The following is a 20,022-nucleotide window of genomic DNA, read 5'->3' as shown; positions in this document are numbered from 1 at the left end:
TAAATGCTTTTTTTAATGTTTCAAGATATTATTATATTTTCGTAGGTTTTCGATTTAAAATTTATTATAAAATTCATAGCAAAAATTACTGGCTTGACGAATAGATATATTTTATTTTTCATCAAATTGTCTAATCCTTAAAATTTGGCTTGAAAATAATTAAAAAAATTATTTTCGTCCAAAATCAGTTTTCTCAAAAATGTCGCACGCTCAATTTCGTAGGTTTCTGGGGTTCGAGTGATCATCGACATGAAAGGCTTGAGCTTGAGCCAAGTCACTTATTTCTCGCCAAAATTCGCTTCTGCAATCGTCGATTTCGTCCAGCGGAGCTTGCCCTGTCGACTAAAGGGCGTTCACATTATTAATCAGTCGTTCGTGTTCGACATGGTGTTTGCGTTTTTTAAGCCATTTCTGAAGGTAAACCTCAATTTTTGTTTATTTTTAAAATTGTCTAGCATTACAAGAAATAGGTAGAATTAATTAAAATTATTTCTATAATTTACTCAGGGGAAACTTCGTGATAGAATATACTTTCACGGCAATGACCGATCGTCGATACTGGCTTATTTTGATGCGAAATGTTTGCCAAAGAAATATGGTGGTGAATATGATTCTGAGACTACGAACGTTGGCGAGAAACTTTACAAGTTCTCCAGTTCATTTGACGATTACTTTGCTGGTTAGTATAGTCTTTTTTTTTTTTTTTTTTTTTTTTTTTTTTTTTTTTTTTTTTTTTTTTTTTTTTTTTTTTTTTTTTTTTTTTTTTTTTTTTTTTTTTTTTTTAACAAAAGTATGATATTTTAATTAAATATTGATTTGATTTATTTCAGAAATCAGAAAGTATGGATATACAAAAAATACGTAAGTAAAATGTAAGCTAAAATAAATTTTTCAGGGAACTGTAAAATTTTCTGTAAATTATACGTAAAAAGCGAGTTAAAATTTTAATAGGTTTATTACCAAATAATATTGATAGCATATTGATATTTGAAATCATTTATTTTATTTAAAAAAATAAATAAATAAACAAGTGTGCCATTAATTTTAAACATGTTTCTTAACATGTAAATATAAATAGTTGAAATTGTTACAAGTTATTTAGTTTTAAAATTTAAACATTATGCACGTGTGATATTTTTTTAATGTTTTGGGTCGAAGATTGATGAAATAAAAAAGAAATAAACTTGTTTTTTAGTCTACTCTTATTTTGTTTTTTCGAATGTTTACCATTTTTAGCTAAATAAAAAAAAGTTTTTAAAAACGTACAACTCTACTGCATATTGTTCATGCAATAGTAACAGTAACAGTAAAAACAAAAAATTTCTATACAATGACATTGTAATTAACATTGAAAAAGGCTGTTCCCATATTCCTCAAATGCAATGACACTACAGCACCAGTACATGCGCTAGTCTGTTTTTCCTAACTACGTTTTAAGCTATACGATTACACAAAATACGTGCCCCCCTAACTCGCACATTGTAAATTCAATGAGAGACCCCATCAGACATCGTTCGATAAGTTTTTTTTTTTTTTTTTTTTTTTTTTTCATCGACACCAAGGTAGATGATCTAATTATCAAGTCCTTTCCCTATCAACAAGGCTCTAAGTAACAATTACATAAAATAAACCGAGTCGTTGAGTACTTTGACTTGTAAAAAACCAAAATTTATTTATAAATCACACTCTATTCATCAGTTATGTAACAATCATGGATACTCTCGATAATTGGGCCATCTACTCTTAATCAGAGAAACTGGAAATATAATTTACAAAAATATCGAAAATTTTTACTTTTTTCTTTCTCACATGCTTACTTTTTGCAACGCATATACAAACATTATCCATAATATTTGTACACATGTATAAACACATCGCACAACCTTAACAAACAATCAACGTACGCGTAACAATAAATATCACACAACTGTGCGCTTTCAATGACTAATAATATTAACAATATCAAGAACCGTTCCACGTTTTACTGCAGTGACTACACGTATTAGTTGATTAGATTTTTTTTTTTTTATTCAGTGTAACATGGCAGTTTTCTATACTTTGAAAGTCCAAAATTAGTGTACCGCTCTCTTCTATTTTTTTTTTTTTTTTTTCCTAATTTTTTTTCTTCGTGTTTCAAGTAACCGACCGATCAACAGTCAATGATCTAATAACAATATGTTAAGCACCAGTAGAACTTTAGAGAGACAAAAAAAAGGAACAATCCTTCGCAAGGCTCAGGAATACTTTTCTCGGATCATCGGCGCTGAGATGTTCCTCTGATGCTCCTTTGTAGTATTTATGTCTTGTTGTATCCGTACGAGTTGATGGCTGGAAAGTAAAAAAAAAAAAAAAAGAAAAAAGAAAAGTACATTTATTAAAACTTCTTTTACCCAAGGAGGAGTCGCTCGTGCATCGGTTACCTTCGTACTCGTGGTCACACAGCAAGAGCAGCTCCAGCCACTGACTTCCAGTTACCCTCGGGATCGTCAAAGTTCCGCCGTAACACTCGGGCAGCCACTTTGCCGATATGTGCTTGTGAAGCGACTTGCGATCCTTGCCGTGGAAGATGATCTGAGGAGGGTACATCAAAGATATATGATAAAGATTTATCGCAGTGCGCGTAGAGCTAAATCAATAAAGTCGACCGAAAGCGCGTATTTCTTCATCTCCACTGTCTCCTCGCGCTGAGTAATGGAAACAAAGCAGCGACGACTCATTCGTCATCAATTATTGGTATACAGGACAAGACCCACAGTGATTATGATCAACTGCCGCAGGGACAAGTTTTACACCAACCCACCGTGGATAATACGCCTTAAAAGTACTGCGAATCGATTTTATTAAAGTGGCCATTTTTACCATTAAAATTTGATGGATTTTTTCCTCGCGAATCACAAAAACCATCACTACCTACGGATTAACAAAACGTGCCAAAAAAAAAAAAAAAAAAAAGTCAACACGAGCATGTAAAAAGACTAACCCGACTCTTGAGTTTCTCCCTGAGAAAGGGCTTAAAGAGCGCAAAGACCATGTTGAAGATGTACGGCTGGTTGATGATGTGTATGTTCTTGATCCTGAGGGGTACCGCGTCCTGCAGCCAATCGACTATCCTCTTGGCAAACGGCGGCGTGAACTGCATCGTCTGTTGCATGGACAGGCCATCCATGTCGAAAATCACGATGGCACCGGCTATCTGCGTCGTTGGCTCTAGCATCGCCGCCTCGAGGTACAGGACGCAGCCCTGAAAAGCAGATTACTGACTTATTTAGCTCTTGGCGTGTATGGGTGACGCCAAGAGGCCTTACCAATTATTTAAAGTTTTAGCTTATATGAAGTATACCGGTTGAAAACATTTCACAAAATACAATAACAACAAAGGGGATTCCTTTCTAACTTAAAATTATTTGATCCCCCATAAAAAAAAAAAAAAACTCATTAACCGAATCGTGATTTGTTTCAACAAACATTTTTTTACAATGGAAAAAACACGTATAGCACCGAAAAAGCCACCCCCGATTCACCATTAACTTTGATCCTTGGATCCCCGCAAAAACCCGCTAAAATAGTCGAAGGATACCTTGAAAACCTCGTCGAGGGTGACCTCGCTATGCTTCCACTTTTTGCCGAGCTCTATAATGAGGATACGCCGGCCATGCTGGTCGCGGTTCGGGAGCACCGTGAGTATGTTGTGCTGGAAGATGTTGCGCTCGCGACTGGGCTTGAGGCCGTCGTACACGTTGGCGTGTTTCACCTTGAACTGGTAATAGTTCTTGACGAGCTTGAGCGCCGAATCCGGGTGGTACTTGCAGGGCCGCAGGAACCTCGTCAGCCACACGTCGTTGTCGATCGGGCACTTTAGATTACTCTCCGCTGTTTTAGGTTTTCATTGTTGTTATTATTATAATTTTTTTTTTTTTTTCAATTTTTCGTTTAATTTTGTGGAATCGGATACTCGAAAGCCTACCTCGGAGAAGTTTCCTGAGCTCTTCTACGGCTTGCTTCTGAAGTTCGGGGCTCTCGCGGAGCTCCTTCCTCGCGACCTCTTGGATCTCGGCACTAGGAGGGCCGAGCTCGAACTCGAGGGTAAAGTCGCCCAATTTGATGGACGGAAACTTTTCCATGTCCGTCAGCATCGTGCCTGCAACAAACAACAACGTAGTTACATTTATACAGTCTGATCGGTCGACTCGGGTGGTCCATACATCCAGACTTTCAATGATGAGTGCGTATAGCTAGTCGTTTGCTTTGAAAGAGATAAAATTGGCTTTTTTTTATACAAACTTCTGCGTACGGATTCCCTTTGGTAATTAATTACGAATTTTCTACGGCGATTAACGGAGCGAGTGCACTACCCGGTCTTCTCTACATGATCAGCTACATCGGCGCGAGAGCTGTTTCAACCGCAGAGACCCGAGAGATAACGCACGTGCTCTCGTTGAAGCTAATATTATTATACTCACGGGCGCGCGAGAGATAACAGAAGGACTGCTGTTGCAGCTGTTGCTTGAATATTCAACCCCCGTCGTTTAATTGATCATTCGGTGCAGAACCAGATACTCGCACTCTATACGTGCGTGTGATCAATTGCGTATAATCGTCGATTCGGCGCGTTTATTGTCACCGAGGGTGAACGACGGCCCCTCTGGTGTTGTCTTCCGTCTCCTCTGCTCGCCGTTCTAGATGATCATTCATTGTAAGCTCTGGGTCTTTTTTCAAAGTCACATCCTGACCGGGGCGACGACGGGATGACTGGCCCGGAGGTGAGTCGTTTTTTGTACCGCGTACTTTTACTCTTCTGAATTTACGATGGTGCGAAATTTGCGATAAGTGAGGTTTTATGGCCATGTTTTAACAGTGCTGAGATTAATTATAGTTATTCATTTCGTAATCAAACCGTTACAATTTATTAAAAATATTTACTGGGTGGAAAAATCATATTCAAATTTAAAAATCAGGCATAGGGTTTACTGGGACTGGAATGTAATTTTGAATAATAATTGGATATAGATTTTTATTAAATATTACGTCAAAAAAGATTTACGTTTCATTTTTCTCTACGATTTTACATTAAAAAACAAATTTATTTTCCTTCTTTAATCGTTTTTTTTGTTTTTTTTTACATTTGGACGGCACCCTCGAATATTAATCAAAAGTTAAATTTATATCTTCTAATTATTATTTTAAAATTATCGTTTCATAGTTTTATAACTCAATTTTAATTAAAATATACATATAAATTTAATTTTTTCATTTTATTTTAAAGTAATTAAAATATTATGAGAAAACCACACAAATCCATTGAAAACTTATTTTCTAAAATTTTTTATTATTTTCCTTAAAAGTAATTAAATTTTTTTTAATTATGTTAAATTAATTAAACATCACTAAACATTAATGAAATCAATTTTAAAAAATATTAAAAAATAAATTTCAACATTTTAATATAATTTTCAATTAAAATACAAACAAATTAGAGAAAAAATTTAATTTTCATTCATACCTTTTAATGCAAAGTGAATTTTGGTAAATTATTGAGAACTCTGCTACGAGATAATTAAAATTCCACTCAAGTTTTTTCTATGCCCTACACAAACAACCGGGTATAGATAACGAGCAAGTTCCACATTGATAAATACACACGGAATCACGCGAGTATTTCGTGTTTATCAAAACATTGAACGTCAACGATATGTCGAGTGCGAGCATCAGGCCGTGCACGAGACAGCAACGTTCTGCATCCAATAGCTCGTCTCGGATATCTTACAAACTCAGCACAACTTTACATTCACATTAAAGGATGTGTTTAAAAAATTGTAGTTGCAAAACTCCACGCGCAAATAATACAAAGAGATAATTTTTTATCCAAATTTTTTTTTCAATGCACCATCATTCCTAACTCCTGAATCCGCAAAACTCCGTGGCTGACAAGCAGATATAACAATGGCACGTCACCCAAAACTTACATCAGAGAAGAAACCGCAGAACCGCGGTTTTGCACGCAACTACCGATCGTCTCCCGACAATTAAGCCTCCGATGAAAACGTACACTCGCACATGCACAAATTGGCGATCGTGAGTCGCGGATTTACCTTCCGGATACGTAATCCTTTGGAGCATCATGTTTTTCCCCCTTGGCCGCGCAGCTGAGGAAAAATCAACAACAACGAAAACTGACAATTACAAAGGAAAATCACTCGTGGACGGTACAATCACAAGTACAGGTGGCGCGAAGTAGCAAGTGCGGACGGCGGCGATGCACTAGCCGAATCAAAGCGAACGCAGGATGCTTTTATCGCGGGGGCCCGTGCGCTCAGCTCACGTCCGATCGCCCTTCTCCCCCACTTGGGGTTTTTTTTTTTTTTTTTTTTTTTTACGATGCGACAATGTATGAGACTTTTACATGTGTACTCATTCATTTGATAAAAATGAGAGCCAACTCGAACGGAGTCGTAAAGAGACCTATTGTTGCCGAGGGATCCAGTAATCACAGATCTCTGAAATAATGTCTCTAATAATTTATTCGTCGTTATTAACACCACGAATTATTCAAAATAAATCTTATCATAAATTAAAAATTATTTGGAATATAACTAATCAAAATATGTTTATCCATATACATAAAAAATTCAAATATCTTAAAATAAAATACTTAAATTTTTGTCACTTACTTTAAACACATTCATGTGATTATTTGTAAATCATGTAAAAAACAACATTTGAAAATTACACGCATGAAAGTATTTAAGACCATCCAAGTGACGGAACTAAAATACCTGTACAAATGTTTACGAAAATATTAGGATTCGTACTGTAGATACACACATGGCTACGGTATTGTGCAAGAAGTGCAGGCGTACGCCAAGTGAGTACGAGATTTTCAATTCATCAGGTATATCTGTGAACATTACCAACAACGATCAAGGGGAGAGGAAAGGGGGAATCCTGCAAGGCTGATCGCTTACGAGATTATTGAGGATCTCGGGATTGTGTATTTCTCCTCCCTGTTTATCGTATTCTTGCATTTGCAAGGGAAAAAAGGATTCCCAAGCAAATACCTTACTTGAGGTACATCCCACTGGATGGCACTTGATTCGTGTAGACTCGAGTTTTAATGAAGGTTTTTCCGAATGATACGTGTACAGTGTCAAACTGTGATTTAAAAAAAAAAAAAAAAAAGAAAGAAAACAATTCATGCGCATGTTAATCCTCGAAACATCGTCGATCAGAGAATAAAATATTATCTCTGCTCTTCGTTTTACATCTTGCCTAATCTACAATTTTAATGCGTCCATTAGCCTTCGGGAAATGTCGTTAATCTTTAGTTGAAAAAAAAAAAAAAAAAAAAAAATGCATTCGTCAAAGCAGTGACTTTTTATTTATCTTTTTTATTTACGTGTACTCGCAAACAACGCCTAGCACCATCGCCGATGCCAAGTACGCGTAACATATATTTTACAATCCCTCCCACCGATGGCATGACTCACTTGAGCGCTGGAAATTCGTTATTCCGGTCACTCTGTTGCAGAGAGTAGGTACCCTTCATATATTTTATACCTTTGTATGTATCGAAGACGACGCATTTTTGTATAACGCAAGTGCAGCATCGTTTTTCCAGGGATTGATACCTGTACACACATTTTTGTGACTGTCGTGTGACCCAAAAAAAATGAAATTATTGATTTTTTACCGATAGTTAATCCGATTCTTCTTTTTAAAAATGTTGAAAAATCTACCTACTTGTTGAATAAAAATCCTCATTATCAAAAGTAACGTATCTTTCTGTTGAATCAGTATATAGATTCTCTAGAAAATGAGTATATACCCAGATTTTAACACGAATAGCTTTTTAGAGTGTCATTTAAATGTTTCCGTGAAACTAGTTCTACTATAAAAGATGATATTGTACCCCCCATCAGGGTACAGTCAATTTCTCAATTTTGGTAATAAGAAATGGTACCTCACAAGCCAGTATAACTTATGCCTCAGAAATAACAAGCTTTTTTCAAATTCATCAACGTACCATCACACGTTGCGTACTCGACATTATACGAATATTAATGGCAATGATTGTAAAATCACAGTCACAAATATATAATGAAGCTGTAACGTGGTATCATTTCGTTTATCCATCAAAACAATTCCAATCGATCCAATTAACATGACGGCACTGCTCTTGCATGAGAAAAACTTTTTTTTTTTTTTTTTTTTTTATCATTACAGTCAAAGAAGCAAAAATGTTGGCGATTTCTGTTGCAATATCAAAATAATCCGTCAGTCATTTGATGATAAAAATATTTCTTTGCAAACATCTAAAGTCAATGGATCAAGGCCTCCTTTCACGCGGCAATTAGATCATTACACGCTCGGTAGAGATAAATAATTCGTAATTAATCGAATGACATGTTATTAGCAGTAATGCTTTCCTCAGTAAAACTATTGCCTTTCCTACAACACTGCACTTTCTTTTTAATCTTATTCAAATCAATTATGGCAGCTTTCACTGATTTCGCTATTTATAATACTTTTACATCGGAAATTTCTTTGCCATTCTCGAAGGAATTATATTATAAGAAGCAACTATATAAATATAGTTGCAGTCATCGAATTTCATAACATGCCCGTATCGCTGTTAAATTGCTGTAAGACTGCAAGCAAACTCGTGCGATGCATACAACTATTTTTCTCAATAAAATTCTAAATTTAAATACGAAAAAAAAGGTACAGCCAAATGGGCAACTTACACAATGTCGCGCGTGATTGTTTTGCCAATGGGCTACGATGCACGAGAAAAACGTCGATAAAAATTAGGCTAATGGCACGCTTGTTATGCAAAGTTTGTTATGCCATGGAGTGGAAATGTAGTTGCTTTTTATAGAGATTTTTCGTGCTTGGGAGAGTGAATTTTTCGTGAAATTCGACAAGAGTAATTTGCAGTGAATTTCGGTAATGCCGCTTAAGAGAATAAACTATTTAATGGACCGTTCGATGAGATAACATTTTTTGCTTCAAAGAAAAGCTAGAGAGTATTGCATCCAACTTGTTTTTTTTTTTTTTTTTTTTTTTTTTTTTTTTTTTTTTTTTTTTTTTTTTTTTTTTTTACAACTTACGTGCAAATCCAATGACGTTCTTTTTTTTTTGCACATAATCGAATGGAATATTTCTAAAAGCGCTTACATGAACGTGGTAACCGGTTTTCCATTTGAGAAAAAAACTATTTTAATCAAGCAACACAAAGGTTGATTTTTAACGAATAGCAGCACGTTATCTCGGAAACATTGGTATGAAAATAAACAGTAGACGAACGTAAAAATGAAAATTTATTTGTCGTCCTTAAGTATTATGAATCACAGGCGTAAACATTACTCGAAGAAGTTTTTCTTTGAAACACATAAAGTTTCTACCCAAAATTTGAGATGTCACTGTAACGCAAATTTCTTATGTCAAACTATGAATATAAAATGTGAATGTGTGTCGTTGTTTCTAAGGAATATTTTGTACAAAGATGGGAAGTTGGTAACTAAAAATCTACACAAAATACTAACACACAACTTGTTACTTCCAAAATAATAATAACTAACTGCACATTATCAAATAAAGCAAACATTGTAAGCAATACACAGGTGTGAAAAGCCATCTCAATTTGAACTATACCACTCGAGAACGAAAAAATTAATTTGTTTTCTCACGTTCCCCAGTAACTCGCCTCATAGGCATTATAAAATATGCTAAGCTATTACCAGACTAAAAATAGGTGGGTAACGTACCAAAAGTAAAAAGTACCAAAAGCTAGTCGTACCTATATTCCTTTTTGCAACCTTAAACGATATGCTATAGGCATACACAATTATCCAAATTGAACGATGGTTTATTGAATTGTTTGAAGCAAGTCTGCTATTCAAGATTTTAGATAAATGAAATCGATGATGCCCTACATTTTTCTTTATGAATTCTTATACAATCAGTGCCATTCAATGAATTTGGATTCGCAATGCTATCAAATGTACTTGTAAAAGAAGAATATATTTTTTTAATGAAATAACTTAAAAGGACAGTTATTGATCGAGAATATTTCAAGCAACATAAAAATCTTATGTTAACTTTCTGCTATTAAATAAAAAAAATAAATAAAAATTATAACTCAGACCAAAAAAGTACGCAAATAAGCCACTATAAATGCGAAGATCACGATAGTTTGAAAAACATTGATCGGAAACTCACAAAAGCGTTTGTTTTATCGGATTTCGATAAGAATATCTATACTTATATATACAGAAATTTAAATAGGCCATTGAGGAGTAAATACGCTTATGTATGAAATTCTAGTGACTCCAATTTTTCTATCTTCGTCTATACGATAAGTATCTAACCGACCCCTACCGATTAATTTTGAAGCCTCTTAATGCCAGTTCAAATGAGTCTCAATGAATCCCAATTGCACCGCAAATCCAACGCAAGCCTCACCATGTATACACCATCAAACACTTTGATTACTCGAGCCCGGAGTCGAGTGTTTCCGCCTCGTTTCCCTCTTTCCACTGTTCCCACCACCACCGCACACCAAGTACAATAGTCTCGAGTCCACGAGGTGCCTGACAAGAGTGGATCAGTCCCATTGGGTCGCCCATTGACTCGACAGTGGATATTTCGCCAAAAGCCGGATTCGGAGATCCATCACGCGATTTTCCGCGAATCTTTGCATTGTTTTTAACGCGTTGTCTTTGTGCTTTTCGTGCAACTTGGCTCTACAAAAGCTGTTATTCGTGAGATAAATATTGAACTACACGTTCGATTGAAACTAATTCGAAACAAGCTCTGTTTGCTCGTCCCGGGAACTCGATGACGTTGTTTCTCAATGTTTGCACAGTCGGAAAATTAATCAAACGGCATTGCACCGCTGGTGACGCTAAAACATCAATTGGCAAGTTACTTTTAATATCGTGTATTGACACGGGGGAAATTGCCGTCGAGTAACGTAAAATAAACGAAAAAACAAATAAAAATCGATGAAAACCGAAGAAAAATAAAAGGCCCGCGTACAACAAAATTGACTGCGGCCAGCTTTTCCCCGATAAATTTCCCGGCGGGACCTGTTCCCTCCCTCGTCATCGCTCTGTTCTCGTCGGGCAACGCGAGCGAAAATTAAATGCGAGAGACCGACTGCTCCCGCTTTTCTCGTGAGATTGAAAAATATCGGCGAATCAAGACGATCGAAAGAGATAAAACGTCGACCGCAAGGGTCAATATTTGCTCGACCTGCTTGCTCAAAGTATATAATTAAAAAACTCTGGTGCCCAAGGCAACTTTTTTGCGAGTTTAGTGAGAATTTGGTTAATGATTGATAGTCAAAAGAAAATGTTTTCTTTTGTATGTCGAAAATTTATTTGTAGCATTACTCCCTTCATTTAAGTGGAACGATATTTTATTGGTATTACCTAAAATATCCAACGCAACCATCGACTATTAGATGACGAACACACGAGACACGAACTCGAGCACCGTAATGAAATTCCAGTGGAATATTACTCCAACTATCGTGAGAAACTCCGGTACGTGGGCCAAAAGTTTGATTAGCCTTAAAAACCACACCAACAGAGAGACCTTGGGACTCTACCATTTTCTCGAGTTTCCCCTCCTTCAGACTCCTTTCTCCCCTGCAAACCGGTATTTTCGCGCAGACGCGTCCTCGCTTTCTTGCAGTATATTTTTATTCGAAACGAAATCCGAGAAAAAAGGATTAAAGACGCACTCGACTTAAGAATACCAAATTTTGTTAACATTAACATTTTTGTGTAAATAATATAGTAAATAAATAAACGTAAGGTTGCCTTTTTCCTAAAGAAAAAAAAAGAAATTCAATTACACCGTGGATGAGCTTTTCAGTGTCAAGGAAAAGTAAAGCCAACGCGACTAGTGTGTAAATAGCCAAGTTGGCCGGAGGGAAGGTCACAGCTCGGCCTTTCGGGTGTATATTACGAGGTCGCGAGTAACACTTTCTTAAAACCAAATGGGTATGAGCAAACTCTCGTTCTCATTCGAATTTTCGCTCTTTTCGCACACCCATCGATGGAAAATCAGTCCCTTTTGTTCAACTTGGGGCCAAAAAATTTGTCCACCGACTCATCCTTTCAAACACACAAGAGTCGGGGCTGCAAATATTGTTTGACACGCGCTTGGACACTTTGAGCACCTCAAACAGGAGAGAGACGTGTTGATTCTAGGAAAGATAAATGGGATTTTTGGGTGTACACTGGGTGTCACAAAATTTCTTTATTTCCCTTTTTAATTTACTATCTCAGCAGAATAGCACAAGAACTAACACTTCAATTGAAAACGGTTATTGAATTTTAAATTTAAATCACTTGTAAGATACGAATATTTACGAAAAAAAAAAACCAAAATCAACAAACGTCAGCCTACGATTGACGAATGTTATTTGACGCCAAGAAAAATGGTAATTCACGTGATAAAACACCAGAGACATAAAAGCTGAGCTGTGCGGTGGTTGCGAATCATCGCTAATAAGTGCCAATGCACGTCAATAATAAAACGTGACATCTTTGCGATCGATTGTTCGTGGTGTGTACAGTGATGTGTGATGAAATTAGAAGCGCGTGTAATGAGCCTAGCATACGTGGAAAATATGCCAATCAAAACTTTTTGTTTGTCTACCAACATTAGATCTTTTTTTTGCAGTGCACGACACTCTATCGTAGTGCACATGAGCGTCTAAGCTCTGTTTGATGCTGATTTTTTTTTTTTCGTTCAGTGATTTTTCTTTCAATCGTTGATTCATGTCAACAAACTTGAGGACAATAACTAGAGTAGTTTTTAAATACTCAAACAGAATCCCCTTTTGTTTTATTTGCTAAAGTAACCTTTCTTACCGTCACTTTCAACATGAAACTTATTAAATTTTTTCCCTTCCCTTGTGCGATGCATTTTTAGAAAATAAAGTTCATTAAACATTGCTTAAAAAAAAAATACACTTCAACACTTTATAGTCAAAATTATTTTACTTTAAAATATACTGCATTATTTTTGCTAAAAGGGTCTTTTTTAATTGAAAAAAAATTCCGGTACGTCCAAAGAGAAAAAATACCGAATGATAGCGTAGGGAACGGCGTGGGTACTCACTTATTTTTTTGGGGTCCATCGTGGTCTGGAAGCCGGTATACCAATCTATAGGACGGACGCTGCCCGACTGCAAACACACTTGTTCTGATTATACGCGCGCACCTTGAGGTAGAAAGAAGGAGAAAGAGAAAAACGCGTGTGCAGTGCACTGTGGCGGAGCTGGTGATGATGATGAATTCGCTTCAGTGCTATGTTCTCGGTGGCGTCGATCTTAAAGTTCAGAACTCAAAAGACCATTGAAAAATAAAGGCAATTTTTTTGTCTAATTTGTGGCTTGGATTCGGTCGACTTTGCGTTATTTTTTTCTCATCATTTTTCCTGTGATTAATTAATACGTGTACTGAATTATTTAATAATAAAACCTGAATGGATCATTTGGTTTTTTGCTAAAAACACTGAACTTTCTCATGGGTAAACAAGAATTATAATATTCACGTTATTTGCGTGCGAAAAAAAAAATTTATCGGGACAGTACCAATAAGCAATAACCATCAAATATTATTCGCCAATGGGTAAGGTCAACAATAGAGAATGTACTCGATGCACGGGATATAAATATTTGAAATTTCATAAGTAGCACTGACAGCACTTTGCTCTTAGATCTTCTGACTTTTACATAAGCAATCAAAGGATGTGTCTAGACTTTGTAGTGTATTTGTAAAATAAAAAGAAATCAGTTCGATGCATTTTACTGATACATCAACTGTAAAAGTAAACGCATAAAGTGTCTTTATTGTTATATGATTATTTTTACATATTAATTAATTTGTAATTAGAATAAATGGATTATTAGAATAAAATTTTATGCATATTTATTCCAAACGTTTTCTACGTATTAAAAAATATTTGATATGGGTACAGAAATTGTCTGTTAGTACCCCAAAAATCCAAAAACACAATCGACCATCAAGTTAACGAGCCACAAATTAAAAAAAAAAATATATATATGCCTCCTTCTTTCAGAAAACTAATTTTCAACATAAAACAAGAAAAAATGTAATCGCGATAAAAATATAAACCAGAGCACTGGAGAACAGTAAACTGACAATCCGAGCACAAGGAGTCCTCTACCGAAATGCCAAGCTGGTCTCGCGTGCTGTCTTGCTTTTTGTGTGTACATCCTACAGACGGACAAACACACAACTCGAGCATTATTATACTATTTTGAGGTAGTGGGGCGACAAACGAGACTCGCTCTCGGTAGTCTCTATTACTGCTCCTTCTCCCGTAACAGAAGCCTCCGATGTCCATGTACGTATATATAGATATATGGGAAAAACGCGAGCTCTTGCTATATATAACGAGTAGGTATCTTGCGTGTATAGGTGACTTGAAAAAATACTGGTGCATGATTAGTTTTGCGTGACAAAAAAAATCGTGCCATCGCACAGCTAGTATTCATTTTTGAACAGCTTGAAATTTCGCCTGTCACATATTATTATGCAACTGTTGTTTTCAGTGCTACAATCGAGCGTTGAAGTTTGGCATTTATTTAGGCGTAAAGTTTATTTCAAATACTACGTTATTGTTTGATGCGTGAAATAGCTGTTCAGAAATATTTTTTTTACGTCTAGAAATTTAATGTTTTAAATAAAATTACAAAAGACACGCAGTTTAATAAGTGTACTGTATTCTATTTTCTTTATGTTAAAATTAAAATTTTTACACTACACTTGTTACAGAAAAAAAAGGTTTTACATGAGTTTCAAGAATAAAAATGTAGTGCGAGAAATTTTTTTTCACCAAAGTATATTTCTCATTGCCGTGACTCAATGACATTGTAAAAAATAAACGCACGTCTAACATTTTTGAAAGCTGTTTTCGTTACTTTAAATGCATAAAAAATTGTTTCTATAAACGTGAATTTCTTAAAACTCGTTCTTGATTCTTATTTTTTTGTATTAAGGTGCTGTAATATTCGGTAAACCAAAATTTTAGTGACTGAAAAAAAGAAACTTTCCCAGTTATTCATCATATCTAGGTATGCTTATTTTTGAACAAAGAAGTTTCTTTAATAATAATCTATTCTTAAAAGGTTAAAATAAAATAAAAATATATCAGGAACATAAACAAGTTAGTGAACTCAAGAAACTACTGATTTTTAATATCTTTAAATTTAAGTTGAAATAATTTTAAAAAATGCAGTGCAACTTATTTCCAGCTAAAAGTTTTTCTGTCTTGGCAAAAGACGAGAAACAAGTCTCGTAATTAAAGTGCACTCACGTTAATTAACTTTTTAACTCTCACGTTGTCGTATAATTTGTGTACAAGATTCTTTTTACTCTCGTCAAATTTATTCTATTCATTAAACCCCCAATGACGTGGATTCACGAGGACAAGCAAAAGTTTGAGTCTACGTGGAAGAAACGAATGTCAATAAATCAATCAATTAATGTTGGCAGATATTACTAATGTATGTTTGCTTGTTTCTGTATTATTTAAAGTGATTTTTTAAAGTCTAACAGAAGATTATAACTTATCGTAATACAATTACTGAAACAAAATATTATTTGGGACATTTGTTTTGGATCGTTTTAATGGCTCCAATGGAGACATCACTTGTTTAAAGATTTTTATAGTTTTAGTTTTTTATTTTATTCATGAAGACCCTACTTGATATAAGCAGAAAGGTATTTTATGATATCGGAAAACTAGACCAAGCCTGTGTATCGTTTTTATAGAAAGATGTAATTTATTTTAATGATTAAAAAAATTTATTTTATGCCAATTCAAGAACACCTTTTTGATATAATTTATGCAGAATGTATTTACGAAAGTCCACCAAACTCTTGTATCAACGAGTTCTTGAAAAATGTAAGTATCTTTTTTTTCTCGAGTTTTAAAAAACGCATTTTTGCGTCATACTCGCAGCTCACAATTTCAAGGGAAAATGTTTTCGTATCATTAAATTGCACTAAATTACGCGCAACAAAAACAATTCAGTAAGCTCGCTTGCTGGCTCATTAAGCGCATATTTTACAGTCAAGAGCTACCTGATTTGTCACGGAAAAATTTAATGATTTTCAATAAAAAAAAAAAAATAAAAAAATAAAATAAAATAAAAAAAAATGTTCAACTTAATCCCCTATTTTGGAGTGTACACTCGTGCAGCCAAATTTGAAATCAATCAAGGCTGCCCGAGAAACTGGCCATTTGCGATGTAGATACGCTCACCGGCGTTCACTATGGCGTGCACAAGGTCGTCGCCAAGAGTGCCTACAAGTGTGTGTGTGTGTGTGTGTGCACGTGCGTACGTAGAAGCGACGTTTTCGACGTTGAAATTACAAGCATCATCTGTTCATTAGAGGGAAAAAAAATTTTGAAGAAGTTGCAAGTAGTTGGACGATCAAAAAACCGTACGAGTACCACAAGTTGGTAGACTGCATCAAACGATATCGAGATGGGATGTTAAAATTTTTAACTTAACATTTATTTAAAAGACAAAGAATGCCAAATTGAGTGACTTAATGTGTTAAGTTAAAAAAGCAACAAAAAATTGTTTCATTCCATTGATTACAAAACTTATGGAAATAATAAGTACATACGCAATCTGCTTATTTTGGTAGTATATATTTTGACCAGTGGAATAAATATAAATATTTATACACAATCATCTGTGTACGTGTAGCATTTTTTTATTAATGTATTCTTCGAATCGTAATGGGGCGTACACGTAAGCGTAATATGTATACGCTCAAGTATACATGAAATGAAACCAGTAGTGCGTCACTATTCGTTTTCATAATTATTTAAAATATTGAGCAAAACGATAATGGATCTACCATATAAATGTATGTTGATGTTGTGAAATACTGATAAAAATTACAAATTAATTAAGAGTCACAGTATAAATGCAGAACAAATTTATTTGGAATAAGTATATTACGAATGTGTTGGGATGATGCGAGTTATAATTTAATTGATTAAACAATTTTTTATATCGCTACGGAGGTGGATATTTTAAATCATGATTCTTTCAAAAAACTAGTTATTTTTATGAAATTCCTCTCAGTTTACTATTAGTCTTACGCATAATAGTTAACTATTAATTTTAACATAACTAGCACATACCTTATTTACGACGTTTTTCACAATTAAATTTATAATATAATGCAACTGTAAAATTAAGTTAACAAGCATCCTTGGAAACAAAAAAGAAATTAAAAAATAGAGTCAGGAGACTTAAATTCACGTAACCCAGCGTTTAAGTATCGATAAGAAAAAAGAAACATTAATTGGTACAATTTAATAAATCGGCACCTTATTTTTTTTAATGTTTAAGACTTGCATTGTTTATTAATTTTATTTTAATTTTTTATTTTTAATAAAACTATTATTTAAAAAAAAAAGTTTACTGAGACAGATCAATTTATTTAATACTCCACTAAAAAAAAACCAAATTCTCGTTTATGAACAAATAGTTTCAAAATTCAAAGTTAAACCTAATTAAATGCAAGCATGCATTCATAAAAAATAGATACTCCGATAAGAGTGCATTTTTTTCTAATAATTTTATAACTCAGCACATGTTTACCTCAAGTTATCCAAAAACTGTCACTTTTATTAAGTTACGAAGCTCCCTGTCTAGTGATAAATCATGAAACCGTTCAAGCAAATAAACACCAAAGCAGGAAATAATTTGTTGTACTTACAAAGTCATATACCCTCGAAGAAGAGCCGATAATCCGAAAAGACTATTTCATACAAATCATAATGTATGAATTCAAACTTATTTTTTTCTTTTCTGTTAACGCTTTACTGTCATCTGTCAGGCATCCTCGCCATCCTACAAGTTTCACTTCACCCCAATATGTCGTCGTAAACAAACAAAAGAGAGCTTGCACGTGGCACAGTAATAAAAGCTGTCCAACATTGTCTGTGTGCTATCAAACAAGCAAAAACCAGCACTCGCTTAACCTCACTTCGTCAACGTGCAAAGACAGACTCGACGGTGAGCTTGAGACAAAATATACACACACACACACACACCACATCCACACGGCCAAGTCCCGGAAGCTGATGGTAAGAGAAAGACAGAGCTTGCGTGGGCGGTGGCACTTGCGTGCGCCAGTCGAAGCCGATCGAAGTGACTTGCAATCTCCCAACATCGACGCCTGCGCGTACACGTGTACATAATAGTGTATATAGTCGGACAACTGCAAGCTTCGGGCGGGTGAGCTTTCGCACGGCGTTTCGGAAGTTTGAATACTTATTGTTACGGCAGATGTATTACGCGGAGCTTGCGATAGTTGAGCTTTGTTCCACAACTGGAGATCCGATTCTCTTTGACACAGGCGACAGACACATTATAGTCAAGTTGATTGAATGATCGCGGCAACTGATTGGTGTCGAGTCTAATTTAATGTGATAATGATTACTGTATCTATACTATTTTATGGGATGACTGTTTTTTTTTTTTTTTTTTTTTTTTTTTTTTAATTTATGTTAAAAACAGTTGGAGCAATCAGAATTCATGAAATCCTGGTTCGGTACACTATGTGCGTAAAACGGAAAATCCATAGCTGTGAAGAATATAAATGGAGATGCGCTCTGTTTAACGTAAAAACAAGCAACAGTATAGCACTTTATACCCATCGTTATGCCAAATGAACACGTTTTCTCTATCTTGCGTAAAAAAAAAAAAAAGAAATGCAGCTTGACACGTGAATCGAAGTTTGTTAAACTAGCCTGAAAGTACATTTTCCACTAAAAAAAAAGGGTAATTATTTTTTTGAACTATAAAAGCGCTTCTTTTTCTTTACTTCTGTTAGGATAAAAATTGTATTAACTATTGTGCTACAAAGTTAATCGAACTTTTTGCTATTCTTGTGTTATTTTTTACAATTTTTACAATAATTTTAACTGTCGTATATGGTAATTTTCACGGGAAATATAGGTACAGTGGTTTTTATTGTTTTTATAGCACTCCAGCACAACAATTTGCATAATGTTATTTTTTCTCAGTGTATCAATCACCCTATAAAAAAATCCACCTGCAAAAACGCCGATTCGATAAACCGGGAATCAAATTTCTGTCAAAAACATCAAATGTATGTACATGCATGGTTGGACTTTTAAAATTTTTCCAAAAATAACTGGAAAAGTCCAGAGGAAGAACTAACCGAGGTCGACGAACAAAACGGCGGCACGTCAGCCGCGATTATACCAGTAAACGAGAAACGGTCGGTGACGTGTGAGCGCACGTCTGACCAAAGTTTCACGCCATCTACGGAAAAGAAAAAGACACGACAGCCGCGAAACTGACCCTCTCGTGTACTCGTGCACTTCATCAGACTCACCCTTCAGCATCCTGTCGGCTCCACTTGCACGCACTTCCTGCGAATCCTCGAGAAAAACAAACAACAACAAAACTTTCTACCACGAAAATACGGTCGAGAACGCGAGCCTTTACACGTCCAATGTATACCCGTGTCCGATCGGTTAAGGTAGCGCGGGCACACTAAGAAGCCTCGAGAATCAAATCGCTTACCGATCGCCCTCCTATGCGCACGTGAACGTATTTGTGCGTGTAGTTGTACAGACACGTTCGCGCGATTCGCCCGGAGGGCAAACGAGTGTGGCCGAAGAAATGGTAAATTGCGTGTGCCCCGTCGTGCCTCTCACCTTTTATGTGAACACGCGATCGGCGTGGCCGGCTGGAAGGGGTCGAAGTCTATCTGTTTTATATCCTTGAGTATGGATTCTCGTGTCACGGGCTCTTTTTTTTCAAGTCTGGTGTTTTTCTGCGTCACAGCCGCTGTTCGCTTCGAGTTTGATGCGCCGCAGCAATAACGTGCACTACTGAGGAAGCTGCGTCCCCTCGGCTCTCGTTTTATAAGTTCGAGAAGAGGCCGAGGGGGGTAGACGCGTACGGACGCGATGCGCGTG

The 20,022-nt window shown here is 35.6% G+C and overlaps 2 protein-coding genes across 5 annotated transcripts in view; one reads left to right on the top strand and one right to left on the bottom strand.

Annotated features, from left to right (window-relative positions):
- LOC106642576 (alpha-tocopherol transfer protein-like) overlaps window positions 1-20,022 on the top strand; it is a 29,212-nt gene that overhangs the window by 3,230 nt on the left and 5,960 nt on the right. Inside the window, exons 4-6 of the mRNA XM_089594832.1 lie at window positions 223-417; window positions 508-679; window positions 831-861. Coding sequence (XP_089450958.1) covers window positions 223-417; window positions 508-679; window positions 831-861 — 398 coding nt within the window. The remainder of the gene's footprint in view (window positions 1-222; window positions 418-507; window positions 680-830; window positions 862-20,022) is intronic.
- LOC106642575 (alpha-tocopherol transfer protein-like) lies at window positions 2,119-19,924 on the bottom strand. 4 transcript variants are annotated; one of them, XM_014357397.2, is made up of 6 exons: window positions 19,759-19,924; window positions 3,965-4,138; window positions 3,578-3,870; window positions 2,981-3,241; window positions 2,421-2,571; window positions 2,119-2,328 (listed from the first exon to the last, which is right to left on the bottom strand). In XM_014357397.2, exons 2-6 carry the CDS (start codon window positions 4,131-4,133, stop codon window positions 2,297-2,299), a joined length of 906 nt encoding a protein of 301 aa, XP_014212883.1. In that variant the 5' UTR covers window positions 4,134-4,138; window positions 19,759-19,924; the 3' UTR covers window positions 2,119-2,296. The 4 variants fall into 4 exon arrangements, with proteins under 4 accessions (XP_014212883.1, XP_014212882.1, XP_014212884.1 ...); XM_014357396.2 differs by lacking the exon at window positions 19,759-19,924 and adding an exon at window positions 19,434-19,580; XM_014357398.2 differs by lacking the exon at window positions 19,759-19,924 and adding an exon at window positions 17,787-18,035.

This window comes from Copidosoma floridanum, unplaced genomic scaffold, assembly GCF_036245765.1.
Source record: "Copidosoma floridanum isolate Cflo_tuat_1 unplaced genomic scaffold, Cflo_Japanese_pri ptg000021l, whole genome shotgun sequence".
Classification (NCBI taxonomy): Eukaryota; Metazoa; Arthropoda; class Insecta; order Hymenoptera; family Encyrtidae; genus Copidosoma; species Copidosoma floridanum.
Note: the sequence above shows the minus strand (reverse complement) of the source record. Positions and strands in the feature narration are given on the sequence as shown.

What these genes read in the sequence shown, in the direction of transcription:
- LOC106642575 (XM_014357394.3), bottom strand. Translation starts at nt 6,120, where the DNA reads ATGATGCTCCAAAGGATTACGTATCCGGAAG. An exon ending in AAGGATTACGTATCCGGAAG is followed by an intron (nt 4,139 to 6,089) that starts GTAAATCCGCGA and finishes TGTTTGTTGCAG; the next exon opens with GCACGATGCTGACGGACATG. An exon ending in GGGAGAAACTCAAGAGTCGG is followed by an intron (nt 2,572 to 2,980) that starts GTTAGTCTTTTT and finishes TACCCTCCTCAG; the next exon opens with ATCATCTTCCACGGCAAGGA.